We start from the raw sequence: 23558 nt of genomic DNA, 5'->3' as shown, positions 1-23558 counted from the left end.
CTGTCCCACCTTTTTTGGAATGTGTAGCTCTCATGAAATCCAAAATGAGCCAATATTTGGCATGACATTTCAAAATGTCTCACTTTCAACATTTGATATGTTATCTATATTCTATTGTGAATAAAATATAAGTTTATGAGATTTGTAAATTATTCCATTCCTTTTTTACTCACAATTTGTACAGTGTCCCAACTTTTTTGGAATTGGGTTTGTAAATAATGCTCGAGTTTGAGTTCCCCTGGAAATAAAATCTATATTAGGAAGAAATCACATCACAGGCCTGAATTTCAGTTTCACAGATAACAGAGAGAGAAAGAGAGAGAGAGAGCGCGCTTGCAAGAATTCTATGCCATATAAAGACAAAAGTGAATCTTAACACACAACTATCATAATGAAACGCATCAAAGTGTGCTAATAACAGCACATCTGTCATCAATAGGCTTTACGACTTAATATGGCATATTATTTATGTCTGTAGAACAAACAAATGTTGATGTACCTTGTGAATATGTGTTCTTTAAAGAAGTCTCTTATGCTCACCAAGGCTGCATTTATTTGATGAAAAATAAAGTAAAAATCGCAATATTGTGAAATATTATTACAATTTAAAAGAACTGTTTTTTATTTTAATATACTTTAAAATATCATTTATTCCTGTGATGCAAAGCTATATTTTTTAGCATCATTGCTCCAATCTTCAATGTCACATGATCCTCCAGAAATCAGTTGAATATGTTGATTTATTATCAATGTTGGAAACAGTTGAGCCGTGTTAGTTTTTATTTATAAATTTTTTTTGGAACATGACATTTTGTCAGGACTCTTTGATGAATAAAAAGTTAAAAAGAACAACATTTATTCAAAATAGAAGACTTTTGTAACAATACAAACTACTGTTTAAACATTTGAGGTCAGCATTTTTTTTTTTAAAGAAGATTGAAAAATTTAAATTGAAAAAAAATGATAAAAAGTGATAGTAAAGACTTGCATTGTTGCAAAAATAAATATATAAAGTTCAGCTAATTACATTTAATTTAAATTGACACTATAATATATATATATATATATATATATATATACACGTGTGTGTGTGTGTGTGTGTCCAAAAATATTAACTTCAGTTTACACTTTAGTATATAATGTATATTATTTCCATAATAAGTACTCCTTTAGAAGTAAAGTATACTACTACTTTACAAGTGACCACCAGCAGGAGCATCAGTCCAAAAACTCCCCGCCGAGGGAGAGAAAAATAATAATAAGAGAGACTGCAGTAATACAAACCCAGAAACTGTGAATATATGTCTGAAAGACGGACACACATCACAAAAACCTAATGCTTCGACCCACCACATGAACATGATGTCTGACAGGGTAATTATGTGCCAAAGTCACCCTGCTGTGACAGAAATTAGTCCAGCACATACACACAGACTCCGTAAATAGCACTTCTGATGTCTCTCTCTCTCTCTCTCCTTCAGTCGCCGGAGGCAGAATTCACAGCCGTATCACATCTGATTCAGAGCACTCTCAACAACACTGCACAAAAGTGCTCTCGCTGCAACACACACGCAAACACACTTACAGCACTTCACACCCACCAGATCTGAGATTAAAACCAGGCACAAATATTCCACCTGTCATGGCTGCCGAGCGGCTGAACAGACGGCTCTCAGATGTTTGCAACTGGCCACGTCTAATCAAACATCCACTTACATTTGTGTGTACATGAAGTGATTAAACCGCCACAGGGAGCGAATTTTGTTTTTTAGACTTGCATTTGCGTTTGTAATTTGTTCTTTTGTTTTCAGAATTGTGATCTGCTTTGCACTTCTCGGCCACCATAGAAAATAGTTTGAAAAGTTTTGGACGGTTTTCTTTTGAAATGATGCCACACCTGTTTTACTTTGTGGCCTCAATGCAATACTAAACTTTGCAACAACAACAAAAAAGTTTTTGGATATCTAGTAGATTTTCAGTGTGGATTGAATTTCGGGTAAAAAGTTCCTTGAATTTACAGCTATCTATTGTCGCTCCCTGGGGCAGAGAGCATGATGGGAAAAGAAGTGATGAATTCCCATACCATCCTGACAAGATATTCTTCTCTGTCTGAACCTGAAACTGCCTTATCTTGACTTCAGTGTTTTACTGAACAGAGAAGCAACTGAGATATGAGAGGAAGAGATGTCAGATGAGAAAAAAAGTGGGAAAACAGCAAGAGACAAAGATGGAAGAGGAATGAACTCATCCACCCACTTGTGCTGATAAAACATAAATGGAAAAAGTACAGAAAAGTGAAAACTGAGACGCATACTAGTAATGACAGCAGTACTGTTTTTCTTCTTTGAAAAATGGTGAGTGAAAGAAGGTGCTTAACCTTCAAAATATGTTGACTGTCAACCTCAGGAGGTCAAACTAAATATTATATTAATTTGATTTCATTTTGCAATCCCATTACCAAACTTTGGAGCATTCATTTGTTAATTTTTTAATCAAAATAAAATACAATACAATACAATACAATACAATACAATACAATACAATATAATATAATATAATATAATATAATATAATATAATCATCATGCCAAACTAGTCCTCATAAATAACTACATTTGTGCACAGATATTTAAAGAAAAGTAATCACGGCAGGCCAAAGTGGTAAAAATAAATAAATGAAATCAGTCATTGAGAGCTAAAAGTGTAATCCCAGAAAGAAGAAGAATGCTGAAGAATGAACAACAGAAGAACAGATCTCATCTGAAGGACGATGTTTATGAGTTCTCCGCACAGGTAGCTCCCTCTGAGTTACACTAATGAGGAAAGCAGATGGTGCTCTCACTTACGCACCTCTCAGTTGTCATAGAGGGAGGGATTTACATGAAGCTCTGCTAATGACTCTTTCAGTTGTTCACTTGTCGTCTCAGGTGTGTGTCCTGCTCTCTGACTGTCCTCCTGTGACGAAGTTCTCAGAAGCATGAGAACGTGACTATTCACTACAGCAGAAGTCTTTTTGATAGTGATCTAGTTTAAAGTCTGAAGATACACACGGAGACACGCATCTGGCCCGATTCGCTTGCTCTATCGTTTGCCCTCTCAATCCTGAGCAACGAAACAATTTGTCACAAGTGACAAACCTCTCTCCCAATGTTGCCCACCAACACCAGCCATATTTCTCCCAAATATATTTATTTATTTATTTAGTTAGTTAGTGTAAAATAAAAGTTTTTGTTTATATAATATATATATATATATATGTGTGTATTGTGTATACCATATTTCTCCCAAATATATTTATTTATTTATTTAGTTAGTTAGTGTAAAATAAAAGTTTTTGTTTATATAATATATATATATATATGTGTGTGTGTGTGTACTGTGTATATTTATTATGTATATATAAATACACACACATACAGTATATATTTTGAAAATATTTGTATTTACATGTCTATATTTATATTCATGTATATTTATATATACATAATAAATATACACAGTACACACATATATTATATAAACAAAAAGTTTTATTTTGGATGCGATTAATCGCGATTAATCGTTTGACAGCACTAGTAAATATGCGTATATTTTTTATTATTTTTTTCAGTGGATCAAAATTATTTAGTCAAGAAGTCTGAATTCATAATACTAATTATAATATAAATTATAATAATTATATACTGAATAACTAAAAACGATTTAGAGCAATTAAGATACAGTATCACATTTAAGATGCAAGATTCCATTACAGTATTTTTTCTTCAATACAGTAATTTTTCTTCTGCAATGATAATGCAATAATAAACGTATTTATTTATTTAATTATTAAATTATTTATTCATTTATTAATTAATTCATTCAAACCTCTTTGAGAGATTCACATGGCCCTTTAGCCATCTTCTCATTTGTCTGAGCATTTTAGTACTTAATTTTCAAACTGTGGTGACAAGACCACAAGCTGAGTACTTTGGGCACTGGAGATAAAGATCTGATTCCCTCTCACTAATCTCTGCATTCCCATTGAAGAAGCCTGTAGGAACTTGACTGGAGTGTGTTTAAGCTCCCACTTCCTGCAGGCCACTTTGTTCAACTCTCACCATGAAGTTATCAGTTCATTGTTTGAGCATGAGCAGATAATCATCACTCTGAATAAGCTTCCAACACTCCTAACCTACACTGAACCAGTTTGGCTCACATTTATTTGAAATACAAACCTTTTGTAAAAACATACATGTCTTTACTGTCACTTTTGATCAATTTAATGTCTCTTTGCTGAAAAAAGTATTAATTTCTTAAAACAATGGACCCCCAACCTTTTAAATGGTGTTATGTTGTTATATGATGTTATGTTATGTGTTATGTTATGTGTAATGTTATGTGTTGCGTTATATGTTGTGTTATGTTATGTTATATGTTATGTTATGTTATGTTATGCTATGCTATGCTATGCTATGCTATGCGTTATGGGGCTGTCAAATCGATTAATCGCGATTAATCACATCCAAAATAAATGTTTGTGTTTACATAATGATACTAATTATAATATAAATTATAATAATTATATACTGAATAACTAAAAACGATTTAGAGCAATTAAGATACAGTATCACATTTAAGATGCAAGATTCCATTACAGTATTTTTTCTTCAATACAGTAATTTTTCTTCTGCAATGATAATGCAATAATAAACGTATTTATTTATTTAATTATTAAATTATTTATTCATTTATTAATTAATTCATTCAAACCTCTTTGAGAGATTCACATGGCCCTTTAGCCATCTTCTCATTTGTCTGAGCATTTTAGTACTTAATTTTCAAACTGTGGTGACAAGACCACAAGCTGAGTACTTTGGGCACTGGAGATAAAGATCTGATTCCCTCTCACTAATCTCTGCATTCCCATTGAAGAAGCCTGTAGGAACTTGACTGGAGTGTGTTTAAGCTCCCACTTCCTGCAGGCCACTTTGTTCAACTCTCACCATGAAGTTATCAGTTCATTGTTTGAGCATGAGCAGATAATCATCACTCTGAATAAGCTTCCAACACTCCTAACCTACACTGAACCAGTTTGGCTCACATTTATTTGAAATACAAACCTTTTGTAAAAACATACATGTCTTTACTGTCACTTTTGATCAATTTAATGTCTCTTTGCTGAAAAAAGTATTAATTTCTTAAAACAATGGACCCCCAACCTTTTAAATGGTGTTATGTTGTTATATGATGTTATGTTATGTGTTATGTTATGTGTAATGTTATGTGTTGCGTTATATGTTGTGTTATGTTATGTTATATGTTATGTTATGTTATGTTATGCTATGCTATGCTATGCTATGCTATGCGTTATGGGGCTGTCAAATCGATTAATCGCGATTAATCACATCCAAAATAAATGTTTGTGTTTACATAATGTGTGTGTACTGTGTATACTAATATATAAATACACACACATGTATATATTTAAGAAATATATATGTGATATATATTAATTAATCGCGATTAATCGATTTGACAATCGATTATTCGATTTGGCCCTAATATTGTATATTATATATTGCACTGGCATTTGCAGATGCCACTTGGTTTAATATTTTGTTTTTTGTATCTAATGCAATAACATTCAGAAATTATAAGTGTGGCCAAGTCCAAATACTTTTGGAGGCCATTGTCTACAGCGCATTTAAGTCAATAAAACAAATCCCTTTTCAGAAAATGAGCTCACAGTCTTTCTGCTTGCTGCCTGCTGATTATAATCCATTGAGTTTACCCAACTAACCCTGGAGCCGCGCCAGACCTCAACTCAAGGGGCCACTTCAGCACAACAGCAGGGCTTCAGGACTCAGGCAGGGGCGTTTTACACCTGTACGGTGTGTGCAGGCTACACTTTAGTCTGCTGTGGCTTTAAAGGACTGGCTAAGTGTAGAGAGACAGCCAATGATTTCCTACAGTAATGAAAAATCACCATTTGGATGGAAGCGTGTCTGGAAAAAACGTGCATTATGGGACGCTTTTAGTTATGCTATGTAGCAGACATACACATATAGTAAGTCTAAATATAGTGCGTGAAGACCATAAACTAGAGTAAAAACAGGGCTTTTGGACTATTGAAGGAACACTTATTGAGTGTTTTAGCTTTTCTGCATGACATGGCATATTTGTTTGTGTGTGTATGTGTTTGGAGTGAGTGACTTACAGAGATAAGGATTTGGAAGCTGCTGTGCAGGACTTCAATGTACTGGTACTCCAGCAGGCAGCCCATGATGGATATATAGGACTGTGCGTCTGCGCTACGGTTTCCGCTGGCAGGGATCTCTCTTCGGACACAGCCTGGCCCATGCTCGCTCCACCAGGAGTGGTGTGCCGAGATGTTAAAGGTCAAGAGGTCGCTGTCCTAAAACAACAGAGAAGAGGAGCTGTCATCAGCCTCAGCCACATGTCAATATAAAGGATGAGGGAGTGAGTGACAGAGAGGCTGTGCGCTGTAAAGCATGCATGCATAATTGAGCACGGAGCTAACAAATAATCTGTTCCATAGACATGAGAGAGGGAGGAAAGACACGTATACATACAAAAGATGGAAGAAGCACACTATCGCTTTTAATATGCGTTCATTGTTTATTTGTTGTGGTCATATTTATGACCACTTTTACACATGAAAACTGATAAATTAGGTAAAATTGTCATGTGTTATGCATTAGTTATTCACACAAGCAATTGTTTTCTGTGGTTACATATTGTATACACACACTATCTCCATTATGTTGTTAAATCTCTCACATTATAATCTCTCACATTATCTACTAGCAGTTAGGGCCAGGCAATTTATGACAGTGTATTTTTGGCAATGTAAATTTAACCAACATTGTGAATTTTGTGATGATTTAAACATATTTTATGATGATAAACATAAATTTTTTTATTTAGTACTTAAGTTTCATTAAAACCATGTCAGTAGGTCACATTTATATGTATTTATTATTATATGCCTTTTTTACTGGTCTATATAAATAAAATAAATGATATCAAATAAATCACATAAATCATTTTAAAAACAATATATTATTGAATAAAAAAAAGTTTGGAATAATTAAGTTTTTTTAAGAGAGGTCTCTTATGCTCATCAAGCCTGCAGTTATCTGATAAAAATACAGTAATAACAGTAATAGTGTGACATTACTAAATTGTAATATTTTACAATATTCTGGTTTTTAATATTAAGACATTTTTTTTTACAATTTCTTCTCAAAAATGATTGTTTTCTATTGTAATATGTTTAAAAATGCTGTTTGGTTCTGTGATGCACAAGAAAAACATAAATTTTGTAACTAATAGAGTTTAATTAGTTTTTAAATAAATATTAATCAATAGAGTGTGTGCATGTATGTATATAAATATCTACATATATTTAAAAATTTAAATAATTTATGCATTTAGCAGACGCTTTTATCCAAAGCGACTTACAGTGCATTCAGGCTATACATTTTTTTACCAGTATGTTAAAATATATAAATATAAAATATATATAAAAACATAAATATATAGCTAGTATCTAATAGGCTATAATGCACGTGTGGACAAAATAGAAAATACAATTTGGGAAAGAAAAATAAAAGGAACAAACACTTTAAAGGCATTTCAGAGCAAGTACATAAATATCAGGAAATATATCAAACATCATAAAAGTGCTGACAATATTACTAGCTATATGGCCCAGCCCTATTATCATTTTGTGCAACAGCTTGTTCAGGAATACTATCTTACAACATTTCTTTCCATTTAAAATAACAATTTCTGACTCCCAGTTCACATATTACTGCAAATAAAGGGAATAATCATGTTTGCGTTTGTTCACACAGTCCTTAACCTGAACGCTGCATGTGTGAAAGTGCAATGAAATACAAGTGTCACCTCAAAGTTATGCGTCTGTTTTGCAAATGTTCCTCTTACGCTCACGGATACGTGTACATCAGATATAATGGATTCTGTCAATCCACACAGTTCTCAGGCTGTATGAGATGAATGACACTTGTCAAAATGAAAATGTATGGACTTTCCTATGCTTATTAGAGAGGAACTCGTCCTTGACCTCTTTCTGGCTAATGGAGACACAGAGGCGTTTGTCCCCTTCATCATCGGCAGGCATTATCATTATACGCATCACTATATGTCACTGAGACGAGTGTGTGTTTGCATGTTCAGAGAGGGGGTCGATACAGACTGTCCTGTCCCGTATTTAATCATAGCCACAGTGTGAGACTGACAGTCACAGCCTGCGGCCATGCATGAGAGGCACCCCACCAAAACACCTCAATCAAGCAAACAGAGAGAGAGAGAGAGCGTGTTTCATAAAGTGCCCAAGCACTTAATATGCCTTTCCTCTTCAGTGAAACTACATGTCTCATGTTCAGAGAGTTAATATGGTTCTCCATTACCTGAATGTGAGAGATTAATTCCACATTCATGTTGTGTCAGAATTATCGTAATTATGAGATGACAACTCTGAGCGGTTTGAGTCTTCTGACTTATTAGTTTCCATGGCAGCGCTCACAGCCATCATAGATTCATGTGCGGTTATGTTGTTGATGACAGCAAAATACTTTAAGACAAGAAGATTAAAGATCAAAGAATGAGCACAGTAGACTTCTAAAATTAATATTATTATTATTATTAAAATAGTCACTTTTCCCCCCTTTACGCTGACAGGAATGGAGGTGCATTTTATAATTTATCTGCTAAAAACAGTTTGATTCATTTGTTTCCAAAAGAGATATCTAAGTAGATGAGTTGCTTATTTAATTTGTCCATTTGCACCAGTTTGACTCACTCATACTGATTTATGCATGTGTTTGAATATCATAGGTGTACACTATCATATTGACAGTGTGATCTGTTAAACAGCAACATGGATGCACTGCCTCATTTCACATATTGTGCCTGCATTTCATGGATACCAGCACACTGCAGCATTCAGAATTGAATTGAGAATGTTTAAATTACACTTAGTTCAATTCCTAAAATAAATTAGAATTTATATAGCAAACATGAAGCAGAATTGTAATTCAAGCAAGTAGAACTACAATGAATAGTTATTTAAATACCCCTACCAATTGAGAGACAGACAGATAGACAGGCAGACAGATATAATAAACATACTGCGAGACTAAGAGAGACAGACGTGATAAACATCGTGAGACAGAGAGACAAACAGACCTAATAAACACATTGTGAGACAGTCAGACATGATAAATATAATTTAAAACAGACAGGCATAATAAACACTACCAGACAGATAGACAATGAGAGACAGACAGATAAACATGGCAAGAGAGACAGACATGATAAATACACTGACAGTGTATCATGTGAATCACATGATAAACACTGCGAGACAAACAGACAGATAAACATGGCAAGAGAGACAGACATGATAAATACACTGACAGTGTATCATGTGAATCACATGATAAACACTGCGAGACAAACAGACAGACAGACAGACAGACACGATAAACACTGGGAGACAGACAGACATCATTAATTGGGAGACTGACAGACATGACAAACAATGCAAGACAGACAGATATGATAAACACTGGGAGACAGACAGACATGATTAACTGGGAGACTGACAGACATGACAAACAATGCAAGACAGACAGACACGATAAACACTGGGAGACAGACAGACATGATTAATTGGGAGACTGACAGACATGACAAACAATGCAAGACAGACAGACATGATAAACACTGGGAGACAGACACAGACATGATTAACTGGGAGACAGACAGACATGATTAACTGGGAGACTGACAGACATGACAAACAATGCAAGACAGACAGACATGATAAACACTAACTGACAGACATGATCAACACTGTAAGAAAGACAGGCATAATAAACACTGGGAGACAGAAAGACATGATAAACACTGAAATAGACATGATAAACACTATAAGACAGACAGGCATTATAAACACTTGGAGACAGACAGACATAATAAACTATGCAAGAGACATACATGATAAACACTGGGAGACAGAAAGACATGATAAACACTGAAATAGACATGCTAAACACTATAAGACAGACAGGCATTATAAACACTTGGAGACAGACAGACATAATAAACTATGCAAGAGACATACATGATAAACACTGGGAGACAGACAGGTATGATAAACAATGCAAGACAAACAAACAAACATGATAAACACAACATGAGACAAACAGACAAACACTAGAAACAGACAAACACTGCGAGACAGACAGATAAAAATAAAGAGAGACAGACAGAAACAATACGAGACAGAAAGACACGATAAACACTGCAAGACAGACAGACAGACAGACAGACATATATGATAAACACTGTAAGACAGACAATGAGAGACAGACAGACATGACAAACATTGTGAGACACTGACAAAGACCATTTATCACTATCATCATGAGAACCACATGATAAACACTGCAATACAACAGACACACATGATTAACACTGCAAGACAGACAGATAGATAGACATGATAAACACACTGAGACAGACATGATAAACACTGTGTGAGAGAGAGACAGACAAACAGACACTATAAACACATTGACGGACTGACGGACAGATAGACAGATATGATCAACATTACAAGACAAACAGATAGGCAGATTTGATAAACACTGCTAGACGGCAGACAGAGAGACAGACAGATACATAGAATCTAACGTCAGACTGTTTCATTCAGACTCATTCTAATCATAATCAGTCTTACAGTTGGGGTCCTGTGGGGTGCAGCATGATATTATCATATGGCGTGTCATTTGCTCTATGACAGTAGAGACATCAGTGAGCTATATACTCAATATACATATTTTGAGGTGTTTCATTGAGGCTTGTGGTGGGCCGTGTTAATGCAGGGGTTGCATGAAAAAGGCTGAATAATGGGGAGCAGGTGGCAGAGGGTCGGACTCAGGCATTAACCTGACAGATGGACACACAGCGCTCCCTCACCGCTACATATGGACAGCAGGAGGACACACACACACAAATAAACACACAGAGACTAAAAAGAAAGGATCAATGCGCAAACTTGCTGCTTTCTGGACAGCAGATATGTCTGAATCAGCTCATGAATATTCATGCCTTGACTTTATGGTGGGGGGGGGTTTGGGGGAAGGGTGTCCCACCTGTGACAGCACAGTAAAGAAAAGGGAGGGAGTGACGGAGCGTGACTGTGTGAGACAGAGGAAGAAGAGGATGAGGATGAAAGACAAAAAAACCTCACAAAAATCAAGGTAGCATAAAATGTGACTGAGCACATAAGCATAAAATAAATTAATAACTAAGCGCAGAAAATACTTCCCATATCTTTTGTTGTTAACGTTCAAGGCCATGTGTCCAATTACACAACTCTCTTATGAGCAAAGAACAAAACTAAAAAGATTCAAATAAATACATGAATCAAACAACATTAAAAACAGCTGATACAAATAGAAGGGTGGATTGTGCTGAACGCATTAGGTTTTGTGGGATGAATTATTGGCTGCAGAGTCATTGAAGCCACTGAAATTCAAGAGACACTAAGAAACCAAGCACTCAATATATAAGAAAAAGCCTTTTGAGATTTTTCAAAGTAATATATACAGTGTGGCCAAGTACAGGGATATCCTGGACGAAAACCTTCTCCAGAGTGCTCAGGACCTCAGACTGGGCCGAAGGTTTATCTTCCAACAAGACAATGACCCTAAGCACACAGCTAAAATAACGAAGGAGTGGTTTCACAACAACTCTGTGACTGTTCTTGAATGGCCCAGCCAGAGCCCTGACTTAAACCCAATTGAGCATCTCTGGAGCGACCTAAAAATGGCTGTCCACCAACGTTTACTATCCAACCTGACAGAACTGGAGAGGATCTGCAAGGAGGGATGGCAGAGGATCCCCAAATCCAGGTGTGAATAACTTGTTGCATCTTTCCCAAAAAGACTCATGGCTGTATTCGATCAAAAGGGTGCTTCTACTAAATACTGAGCAAAGGGTCTGAATATTTAGGACCATGTGATATTTCAGTTTTTTCTTTTTTAATAAATCTGCAAAAATGTCAACAATTCTGTGTTTTTCTGTCAATATGGGGTGCTGTGTGTACATTAATGAGGAAAAAAAATTAACTTAAATGATTTTAGCAAATGGCTGCAATATAACAAAGAGTGAAAAATTTAAGGGGGTCTGAATACTTTCCGTACCCACTGTATATAAGAAACAAATGAATAAACTACTGTTTAAAAGTTTGGATTTGTTAAGTTTTTTTATGTTTTTAAAACAAGTCTAAATAAATACAGTGAAAACAGCAATATTGTGATGGCTGCAGAGTCATTGAAGCCACTGAAATTCAAGAGACACTAAGAAACCAAGCACTCAATATATAAGAAAAAGCCTTTTGAGATTTTTCAAAGTAATATATATATAAGAAACAAATGAATAAACTACTGTTTAAAAGTTTGGATTTGTTAAGTTTTTTATGTTTTTAAAACAAGTCTCGTGTTCATCAAGGTTGCAGTTATTTGATTATAAATACAGTGAAAACAGCAATATTGTGAAATATTACTGCAATTCAAAACAACTCTTTTCTATATGAATATATTTTAATATGTAATTTATTCCTGTGATGCAAAGCTGAATTTTCAGCATCATTACTCCAGTCTTTGGTGTCGCATGATCCTTCAGAAATCATTTTAACATTTGTTAATCAATTAAACTTAAAATAAATTAAGAGCATTTATTTGAAACAGAAATCTTCTGTAAAATTGCAATGTCTTTATGGTCACTTTTGATCAATTTAACAAATTTTGTATTGTAAACAATTTTGATACTGTGTTGCCTCTCCACTTGATGTCCAATGTAAAATCTGGATTTTGAAGCAAAACCGGTAAAGAAACATCCTCTAAGCAGGTACGCAGAACATTCTTACACACTCCAATAGTGACTGTCATTTTACTGAGGAGGATGTAATTAACCTCTTTTGTTGGACCTGGAACAACATTCCTGTCAAACAAAACATTGTCCTAACCCTATTCCCAACCACAACTATTATCATTTCTTAAAATGAGAGGGAAATTAAATTATCTTCAGATCCCAAACTTAGTCCTAACTTAACTGTAACCCCTGAAATCTGATTGGTTAGTTCCAGGAAAAAAAAAAAAAAAAAAAAGAGTACTGTATGTTGATCCAGGAACATGTTCTGCTTGATAAAAATCATGGTCACCCAAACCCAATATTTCCTAAGCATGAATTCTTTATGTTTTTTGGACAAATATTTCCTTTGTCCTGAGATAAAATGAGTCATTTGTCCCATGCAGCTGCAACAATTGTGGAAAAGCAGCTCATTATACATGTACCAGATTTACTCCTCATGCATCTGCATTCAGACTTTAAGATGTTCTTGTGCAATCTCACTCCACCTTCTGAAAGCGGATAAGAGCTTTTCATTGTGGGAACAAGAAATCTGAGTCCAGGAAACTGGCCAAGCAGGAGTCATAAACAAGCACACAGAGAGAGGAGAATGTGTCAATTATACAGCCAGCTTGTTTCTCACTGTACTAACACACTAGGGGCTGAGTGTTTGAGTCCATGACCTGTCAGCACATGTAGACAGAAGTGTATCATGGGATGGGTTGGGGATAACACAACTTCTGCTTTCCAAAAGGCTTTCATCTGAATTCATTTCCTCTACAAAGAAGCCCTGTTGTTTTATCTGCCAGTTTCTGGTGTGTTCAATGCAAACCTAAGTGTAAGACAAAGCTCTGGCACTTCTAAATAATGTTTTAAACAGTCTGTTAAAACATCATAAACTGCCCCATTTAGCTGTAAAACAGGGTCATTAAAATGCCTAGTACTCTTAAACACTGACGGCTGACCCATGTGTAACTTTAGGCGGAAATCTCTCTTACCTTTGATAGACCTCCAACCTCCAGGTAGAAGCAGATGATAAAGACATTCCAGGTCACCCACAGCGCTGTCCACACAGTATACTGTCAAAAAGATGGACAATTCATTACTCCAACAATTCATTCCAATATTCAAACATAGGCTACACTGGTATGGTCACATTTACTGTTGCTCGATGAAACTTCCCAAATGTCCCAAAGCAGATTTCGCTCATGTTCAAGTTGATCACATGAATTTGCAGCACTGACTAACCTGAAAGCTGATTTGTTTGAAAGTGACTTCTGTGTGAGCTGTACTTTTTACACTATTGACAATGTATTTTGTTTGTCCCCTAAATTTCAATGAAATATCGCTAATGTGGCCACAGTATAAGAAACTTCTGTAAAAAATATGACACAAATGCACTTTGTTAATGTGAAAAGCCTAGAAACTTGACAGAAAAAGAAATTTTCTGCCAGGACATTATCCATTTTTCTATGGATTTTTTTCTTATACTGTATGTTACGATACATAACATACAACCTTAAAGAGATCGTTGACTGAAAATTAGAAATTTTGTTATTATTTACTCACCATCATGTCATTAGAAACCTATATGACTTTCTTTGTTTCTGCTTATGTTCATACAATGAAAGAGATCTAAAACAACTTTTAGACCCCATTGACTTTCATAGTATAGACAAAACATGTTCATCTCTTTTTTTGTGCTCCACAGAAGAATAAATGACTAAATATTCATATCACATCACATTATTTCAGTAAAACCATACAGGACACTCTTAAAAATAAAGGTGCTTAAAAGGTTATTCACAGCGATACCATAGAAGAACCAATTTTGGTTCCACAAAGAACCATTCAGTCAAAGGTTCTTTAAAGAACCATCTCTTTTTTACCTTTTTATAATCTGAAGAACCTTCTTTCTCCACAAAGAGCCTTTTGGGAAACAGAAAGGTTCTTCAGATGTTAAAGGTTCTTTATGGAACCATTTAAACAAAAAAAGGTTTTTCTTTGGCATCGTGAAGTATATATTAAAGTACCATGGTATTACCACATGATACTATCACTGTACCACTGTACTACCACATTGGACAACTTTTATTCAAGAGACAGCTGGCAACTACCCATCTAGAACAGGATCAAACTCAAGCCGTTCCAGTAGCAGTAACATCAGAGCTGTTGTATATGGGAAACAGAAGTCGAGTAGATGCTTGAAAGCATCCGCAGTGAGCTTGTTTGGTCTTGAGAAAAGCACATTTCTTTTACACAGGCTCTTATCGTTCATCTCCAGATTTGTATCTTTCTTTGTTCTGATTTTATCTTCTTTTTATAGCAGAACATCTCAATTGAATGGTCTCTTCCTAGTCGTTTGTACTGTTGTTTACCACACACAAACACAATCAATTAGGATTTTACGAACCTATAAATCCCATTGAAATGCTAATCTGAATTAGCGCTCCAACCTGAGCCGGCTGGTATATAAACTCCCAGAAAGGGAAAAAGAAATGAGCGTTCATTTTTGTCAATAGCACGAAGCAGATCGTTCTCATGGGGAGTTGAAAGAGAATACAGAAGTCTATGCTGCACAGTAGTAAAAATGGATCTCAGGTTTCCTGTCTGTGCCTTACGGAAGACCAGCTTGAGACGACTTTATAGAGCAATTTTCTCCAAACTGAAGAAGACTGTTTTCAAAACGCCCTCCACTGGGATTTCCTCCACAGATATACAAAATCAGAAGACTACTTTGTTTGAGGATTTTTCTATTTTGGACAGGTTAACTAAGTTTCTCACAAAGTTGAAAATGAAGCAAAGTTGCAAAAGTTTACAAGAGGCAAACTCCAACCACAGAAATTAAGATCCACGCACAAAGATGAAAACAAAGATGAACTGAAACCGTTACAGATCAAATAATTAACTTTTAAAGGGGTGCTATTATGATTTTTCACTTTTTCAACTTTAGTTAATCGGTAATGTTGCTGTTTGAGCATAAAAATTTCTGCGAAGTTACAAAGTTTAAAGTTCCCTTCAAAATGAGATTTTATTTAATAGAAATCACTTTTTAAAAACTACAACGAACGACTCGTTTGGACTACAACATATATATTCCGGGATCTGTGATATCACAAATATCGACGAATGGGACGAGACCTGGTCGAGCTGCACTAGAGAAGGCAACGAGTGTTATCACTATGTCGGAGACATGCTAGCTTTCCCAAGACAGACGAACTTAGAGTGGTTACAATCATCCGGGTTTAAATCGTGCTCAAATTGATTTGATTTTGACGCAATATTTACACTGAAGTTCGCAGGCGGCTATGGTAAGGGGCATGACATTTCCCAACAAGGCGCCGGGTGGAGCCAATCACAGCACACACTGGCCCAGCTAACCAATCACAACACACACTGGCCCAGCTAACCAATCACAGCACATTTCGTATTTCAGAAGGCGGGCCTTCATTTGATACAGGAACTATTCGAGCCATCAACTATTCATGCCAGACTGGGGAGAGAGGTGTTGTAATAATGTAAAATATGTAAAAAATAATGTGTTTTTCGAACAACCTAGTATGAGAGCCTGTTTTAGTACACCCCCAAAACAAAATCAAGACTTTGTAAAAGAGCATAATAGGACCCCTTTAAACTATATCATTTAATGTAAGTGCTTTAACAACAATATGAGCTTCATATTTCTGTTCATAAACTCAAAGATTCAGTTAACCCATTGACTTCCATTATTGTAAATTACACTTTTTTTTCTCAAATTTAAGGGACAGGTCAAGTTGTGTTTCACTCAGAATACTCCTTTAAAGTTAAAACTGGCTGTTTGTTTGACAGGACACCGTATCCATTTATGACAAAAAAATAAAAATACAAGCAGGTCAGCAAGACTAAGGCTTTAATATGTTTCTCTCTCAGAAGATGAACGTCTTGAAGGGAAACGATGCACCTCAGACAGCATGATTCACATGTCAAATCAGCATTATGTGGTGACTGGGGTCATTTTAAGCTGCTGTGAAGCAGAATGAGTCTTTATAACACATGACAGGGACACAAGCCTGAGCAATACTCCTCACCATTCCCAGGAGTCTCAGCACCGCAAGTCTTGTCTCCAGGCTCATCTATCGGTCTTCAACACTTTCTCACGCCTTTGTCTATTCTTGGCTTCTCGACTTTTTGTCACTTTGATTAGCTTAATATTTCTTCTCTATTTCTTCTCTGTGAGAATTTTGTGTTTGTATTGAATTATCATCCCATTTTGGTGTAATCAAATGTGTAAATCTAACGTGTAATGAGCAACTCAGTGTTATTAAGAGTATTACTGATAAAGTCCAGTGCAAAATAATTGATAATTAAGATGTTACTGTGTACTCCCATTCAATGGCTTCAGAGTTTTATACACATTAGAGGTAAAATTATTCAAAAATGTATGTCTTAAAGACTTCGTTATGTGGCTTGTAACCCATGTTTGTTATATTTTGAGGCTATAGATACAATGTCTACACTGAATGCAAATGTAAGTGACTTTAGATAAAAAGTGTATTTATATGCTCATGTACTTCTAAAAGTTTACTAAATACATATTTAGCAGATATTCCCAATTTAATATTTACAGTTTTTCTATTTCTGGCAATAAGACCAAAATGTCAATAACTCATCTTCTCAGTTTTATGTCTTATTATCTTTATATCAATTTCAATGCTATCAAGAATGAAAATGCCCCTAATATTAGCAAAACACTATAGCAGAATGCATATGAAAATAATGCAAATAATAATTAGAATGGAATACTAACTTAGTTTTTAGAGCATGATGAGCAATACACGATGTATATTTTAATAGTTAGTGGAAAAACTGCATTTTGCAATGATAAAAGTTAGAAACAACAGTATTCACAGACGTTATGTTTCTCACAGCGTCTAGTTACCATCTTTGAATAAATAAATAAAAGTAACCATATTTAATTCCATTTTATAAAAAAAATTATATGACTTCTGACAGTCTGATTAAATAATAAATCAAAATAGATATTTTACTGTGGCTGATGTTACTTCTAGCTCATTTACACAATATACACATTTTGGCAAATTTAGTTGGCCATCTCGTTTTTCGAAGCATGCAGAAAATGTGCAAACTGTGCACAGTATGTTACATTCAGATATGAATTATAAATTATAATGTAGCAATAATAAGAATAGTCTGTGATGCTATTTCGAACATAGCCATGATGTAAACGGAAGACTCTTGTTATAAAAAATAAAATAAAATCTGTATGAATATTTAAAAAATCCCAAAATAGCTTGCTTCCCGTCTCATCAACTGAACTAAAGGCTTCATAATCCTGTTGAAGTTGAAGTGAAGCTGCATCATGGATTGACCCAGTGTGGAACTGAAGGGAGCTGGACTCTAATCATTTAATTCATGGTAATTAGTTGCAGATTTAGGGGATTAAAATGCCATACAATGTGTCAAAGTATAAGACTAGTCCAGTGTCTGCAGGGCTGTATGACAGAGTCTATTATCAGCAAAGGGCTGCATTCAATTCTGCTTCAGAGGCCTGCTGTCTTTGATCAACAGTAAGCAGATTTGCATGTGCCGCAAACACAATTTGCATATAAGCATTTCTAAAACAGTCTGACATAAAGAAACGGATCCAAACTGACGCTGTTATTAAACAGATTTTTAGCTAGCATGGTTGGAGAAACCTATCATAATCTGTCAAGAACATGTCTGGGTCATATTTCAGAATGAACAAAATGAAATATTTTGGGGCATTTTTTTGTGCATATTGCATTTTGTGATTATTTTGTGACACTTCCTATTATCTTAACGCAAAAAAACATTTTTTGTAATTAGTTTTATTTATTTTATTTACGTTACAAGATTTATTATAATGTATGGAAGGCCATTTCTGCCACAGAATAACAAAAAGGTAATTGCAACTTTTTATCTCACAATTATGACTTTATTCTCAATGTTCTTTTTTTCCCACCACAGAATAAAAAATAAAAGGTAATTGTCATTTTAATTTCACAATTCTGTTTTTTTCCTCTCAATTGTGAGTTTATATCTCACAGTTATGAGTTATATACTCACAATTCTGAGATAACACATCTGAATTCAGAGATATAACCTTGTAAGAAAAATTACTTTTTTATTCCATGGCAGAAACAAGCTTCCATATTCATGAGATGAGAATCTAATGAGAATGACAACTGAGAAAAATCAAAACTTAATTTCTTCCATTTTAATTTTGGTGATTAAAATGTGACCCAAACAGTTTTTGAGAGATTTACAAGGTCATCATAGTAAAGATGAATTTAAAGCAGCACTTACCACCACAATGTAGCGAGGTCTATATTGAATGGTGCCAAACAAGCCCAGGATGACAACAAGGATGTGGAAGAAGTTTGCAAGGATAGGAGCCCACTGGTAGCCCAAGAAATCAAACACCTGCCTCTCTAATGCCACCATCTGAGAGAGAGAAAGAGACGAGAGGACATACTGTATATTTAGATGAATGATTCAGATGAGGATCGATTTGGAATAAAGGTTTAAAGCATGTTGTGACAGCTAATTTGCATGATCATTTTCCTTTTAGTCTTTGATTATTTCAGTTGGAGGACTATCAAAGGATTTTTGACAATAGATTTTTGTCAAACTCTTAAACTGCAAAACACTTTTTGCAAGAACCAGAACAACAGAACATCTTAGTAATGATTCTTTCACATTCAGAAGATCTGTAAAATAACAACACTGTAGTAGCAACACCTTTCAAAACTTCAATTATTGTCACACATTTGGAGCCAGTGGAAAAAGAAGCCTGATCTATTAAAAATGACATATGTACAATTATATCTGTATCTTACAGGATTTTACTGTAACTACACTTACGTCTACAGTAGTTGTGGTGCCAGAGTTTTTTTTTTTAATAAGCAAGTTAATGCAAAGAAATACCACGTTTTCTTATTATTGACTATTTCCTAAGAGAACTCTCTCCAAACACACTTTACCTGGTTCTAAAGGATGTCCTCTGAATAAAAAAAACCCCACTTGTTTTATAATCAAGCATCTTTAAGTGGCTCTTAAAACTCCTCACACATCAAACAACTTGTCTTTATCATTCTAGCATGCATTTACTCAAGAGTGTATCGACATAGTCCACTAATGTGTGGAACACAAGGGTGGTGATTCGCCGACAGGTCCCTGTGTCCCGCCGCCTCCTCCTGCGAGACTCGCTGTAAAGGGACGATTAATGAGAATTCAGTGAGAGTATGCAAAGAAATACCACGTTTTCTTATCATTGACTATTTCCTAAGAGAACTCTCTCCAAACACACTTTACCTGGTTCTAAAGGATGTCCTCTGAATAAAAAAACCCCCACTTGTTTTATAATCAAGCATCTTTAAGTGGCTCTTAAAACTCCTCACACATCAAACAACTTGTCTTTATCATTCTAGCATGCATTTACTCAAGAGTGTATCGATATAGTCCACTAATGTGTGGAACACAAGGGTGGTGATTCGCCGACAGGTCCCTGTGTCCCGCCGCCTCCTCCTGTGAGACTCGCTGTAAAGGGACGATTAATGAGAATTCAGTGAGAGTGGTGCGTGTTGTGAGCTGGCGGGCCGTTGACTGCATACTGTGAGATGATGAAAGAGGAAAAGACATGGAAACCTGCACCGCTTGCAAAAGGAAATAATGTTGTGTGATAGATGGTAATGAAATGGAAATGTTAATGTCGGTCTAATTAAACACCCCCGTTTCAAAATTTTATTGAATTCCACTCTTTCTGCACTCATGAATGCCAATTAAATGTCAAATAGAACGACATTGTACACTTGTACACTTTTAAAAAATAAAGTTTTTTTTTTTTTTTTTGCCATTTGTGGTTCCATTTATGGAATCTTTCCATTCCACAAAAATGTTCTTTATATTATAAATAAAAAGGTTCTTTAGAGTATGCAAATGTTCTTAACACTAAGAAACAAACTGATCTTTTAAGAACTGTTTACTGAAAAGTTATCAGGGGAACCATAATTGGTTCTTCTATGGCTTTTGCTGTGAAAATCACTTTTTGTAATCTTGGCTTTTAAGAGTGTTGGAGAAATAGAGATGACTACAGTAACTTCAGTGAGTTTGCCTACTACTTAAAGGCTCTTGGGTTTAAGTGAATAGTTCACACATAGATGAAAATTCTGTCATCATTTACTAACCCTCATGTCATTCTAAACCTGACTTTCTTTTGTGGAATACAAAAAAAAGATGTTTTGAAGAAGGGACACAAAAATGTAAGTCATAAGCCGGGTTTCCATCCAAAGTTGCAAATTTAACTTGCCCGCAAAATTGGAATATCCAGCCTGATCTCACGGCAATTCGTACATATTTTACGAGGTGGCTAATTCGTACGAATTCGTACGACCTCACTCATACAAATTCATACGATTTTTTGCTAAATCGTACATATTTAAGAGTTGTACAATTCGTATGAATTTGTACGGATGACCTACACCTAACCCCACCCCTAAACCTACCCGTCATTGGGGTCTAGACAAATCATACAAAATCATACGAGTGAGGTGGTCGTGCGAATTCATTCGAATTAGCCACCTCGTAAAATATGTACGAATTGGTTGTGAGATAGTGTTGTAATATCGCATAAAACATTTGCAAACAAGCACCGTTTCCATCCAACGAGTCAAAGAGAACATAATCGTCACTTCCTGATAAACTGGCACTATAATAATTAAGTAGGAGAAGCTACTGAATATAATAATTTTCCTATATAATAACTTGCACCTCAGAACGAGCAGACGAAATACACCAAATGCGGTTAATGCTTTCTGAGGTGGATGCCTGCTGTTTGGGAACGCAGTCGTGTAACAGTTCTGGGAGGCAATTATACAGAAATACTTTGATGACAAACATTGCTCTGGCATTTCCGAATGACCATAACAACATTCCAGATGCTGTGGAACAAGATCGGTCCGCTGGTTAGTCAGGATTTGCCGTCCCTTAGCACAAAGTCACATGATTTTTTTGATGTGCTTGGAGGAATTTATTCGCAAAATGCATTTCCATCTCCCATTATTCGGATTAACCCTTTTTCGCACAAGTCAAAAACCACCTCAAGCGAGCATAAAAACTTGCGAATTAAGGCATTTTTATTCAAAATTCAACATTTCCTTCACTCGTTTCTGATGCGATACTTCAAAATGCGTATAAAAGCAGGGTGATGAAAACATAGCTATAGTTGACTGAAAAGTGGGCCTGTTTTTACTCTTGACTCTCTCATTTGTGCCATTGCACACTGAAACATGGTGTGTGAAGATAACATAGCTGTCTTATAACTGATCATGATGTGCCAAGTATGAATATGTGAAAATGTAAATGAGATTTAAAGGGTTAGTTCACCCAAAAATGAAAATTCTGTCACTTTCATGTCATTCCAAACCCGTAAGACGTTCATTCATCTTCTGAACACAAATTAAGATATTTTTGATGAAATCCGAGAGCTTTCTGACCCTGCATAGACAGCAACATAACTAACATGTTCAAGGCCCAGAAAGGTAGTAAGGACATCGTTAAAATAGTCCATGTGACATCAGTAGGTCAACCTTAATTTTATGAAGCTACGAGAATGGTTTTTGTGTGCAAAGAAAACAAAAATAACAACTATATTCAACAATTTCTTCTCTTCCATGTCAGTCTTCGACGCGCATTCACAACAGTACCGTGACACATATTATTTTAGTTTTCTTTGTGCACAAAACGTATTCTCATAGCTTATATGGATCCGCACGTCTCACGTCTCGTCAGCCCCGTAACAATAACATTAGGGTTGAACCACTCATGTCACATGGACTATTTTAACGATGTCCTTACTACCTTTCCGGGCTTGGGAACGTTTCAGTTGCGTTGCTGTCTATGCAGGGTCAGAAAGCTCTCGGATTTCATCATAACATTTGTGTAGATGAACAAAGGTCTTATGGGTTTGGAATTAAATGCGGGTGAGTAATTAATGACAGAATTTTTAATTTCATTCTTCATTTTCTTTATGCCACATGCAATTCTTTTTTATTCCATTTCTTTTTGGGGTGAAATATGGCATGTCTTTGTTTGATTTATCTATCTGAGGAGCCCGGTCTCATGAAAATGCGAATAAATAGTACGCCAAATAAAAACGAAAACTCGTGGTATTGATACGCAAAAATGGACTTTGGCGTGCATATGATACGCATGTGTTTGGCGTGCATATAATACGCAAGTTTTCGCGTGCATATGATACGAAATTTGTTGGCATGCATATTATACGCAGTTTTCGCGTACGTATGATACGCATCTACCCCACAACCCTAAACCTACCCATTGCGTAGCATATACACGCCAAAGTCCATTTTTGCGTATCAATACCACAAGTTTTTGTTTTTATTTTGCATACTATTTATATGCACTTTCATGAGATCGGGTTGATCTGAGATAAGCCAATATAGTCAGCATAACACAAAAACATGTATTCACTGATTTGCTTCATATGATTCATTAGAAAGATTTGTCTTGTTCCATTAAAAGCATAAGTTCAGTCACACAGTATGGATATTTCAGCAGTCACTTCATATT

At 35.5% G+C, this 23558-nt stretch overlaps 1 protein-coding gene across 2 annotated transcripts in view; it reads right to left on the bottom strand.

The window, feature by feature from the left end:
- LOC107601334 (sodium/potassium-transporting ATPase subunit beta-1-interacting protein 3-like) overlaps positions 1–23558 on the bottom strand; it is a 74616-nt gene that overhangs the window by 30082 nt on the left and 20976 nt on the right. For both annotated transcript variants that reach the window (XM_016293490.1, XM_016293491.1), the window contains exons 2-4: positions 19275–19412; positions 13946–14026; positions 6199–6396 (exon numbers count right to left, since the gene is read on the bottom strand). In XM_016293490.1, the coding sequence (XP_016148976.1) occupies positions 6199–6396; positions 13946–14026; positions 19275–19412 (417 nt within the window). The remainder of the gene's footprint in view (positions 1–6198; positions 6397–13945; positions 14027–19274; positions 19413–23558) is intronic.

Source organism: Sinocyclocheilus grahami, unplaced genomic scaffold (assembly GCF_001515645.1).
Source record: "Sinocyclocheilus grahami isolate Dianchi unplaced genomic scaffold, SAMN03320097.WGS_v1.1 scaffold303.1, whole genome shotgun sequence".
Lineage (NCBI taxonomy): Eukaryota > Metazoa > Chordata > Actinopteri > Cypriniformes > Cyprinidae > Sinocyclocheilus > Sinocyclocheilus grahami.
Note: the sequence above shows the minus strand (reverse complement) of the source record. Positions and strands in the feature narration are given on the sequence as shown.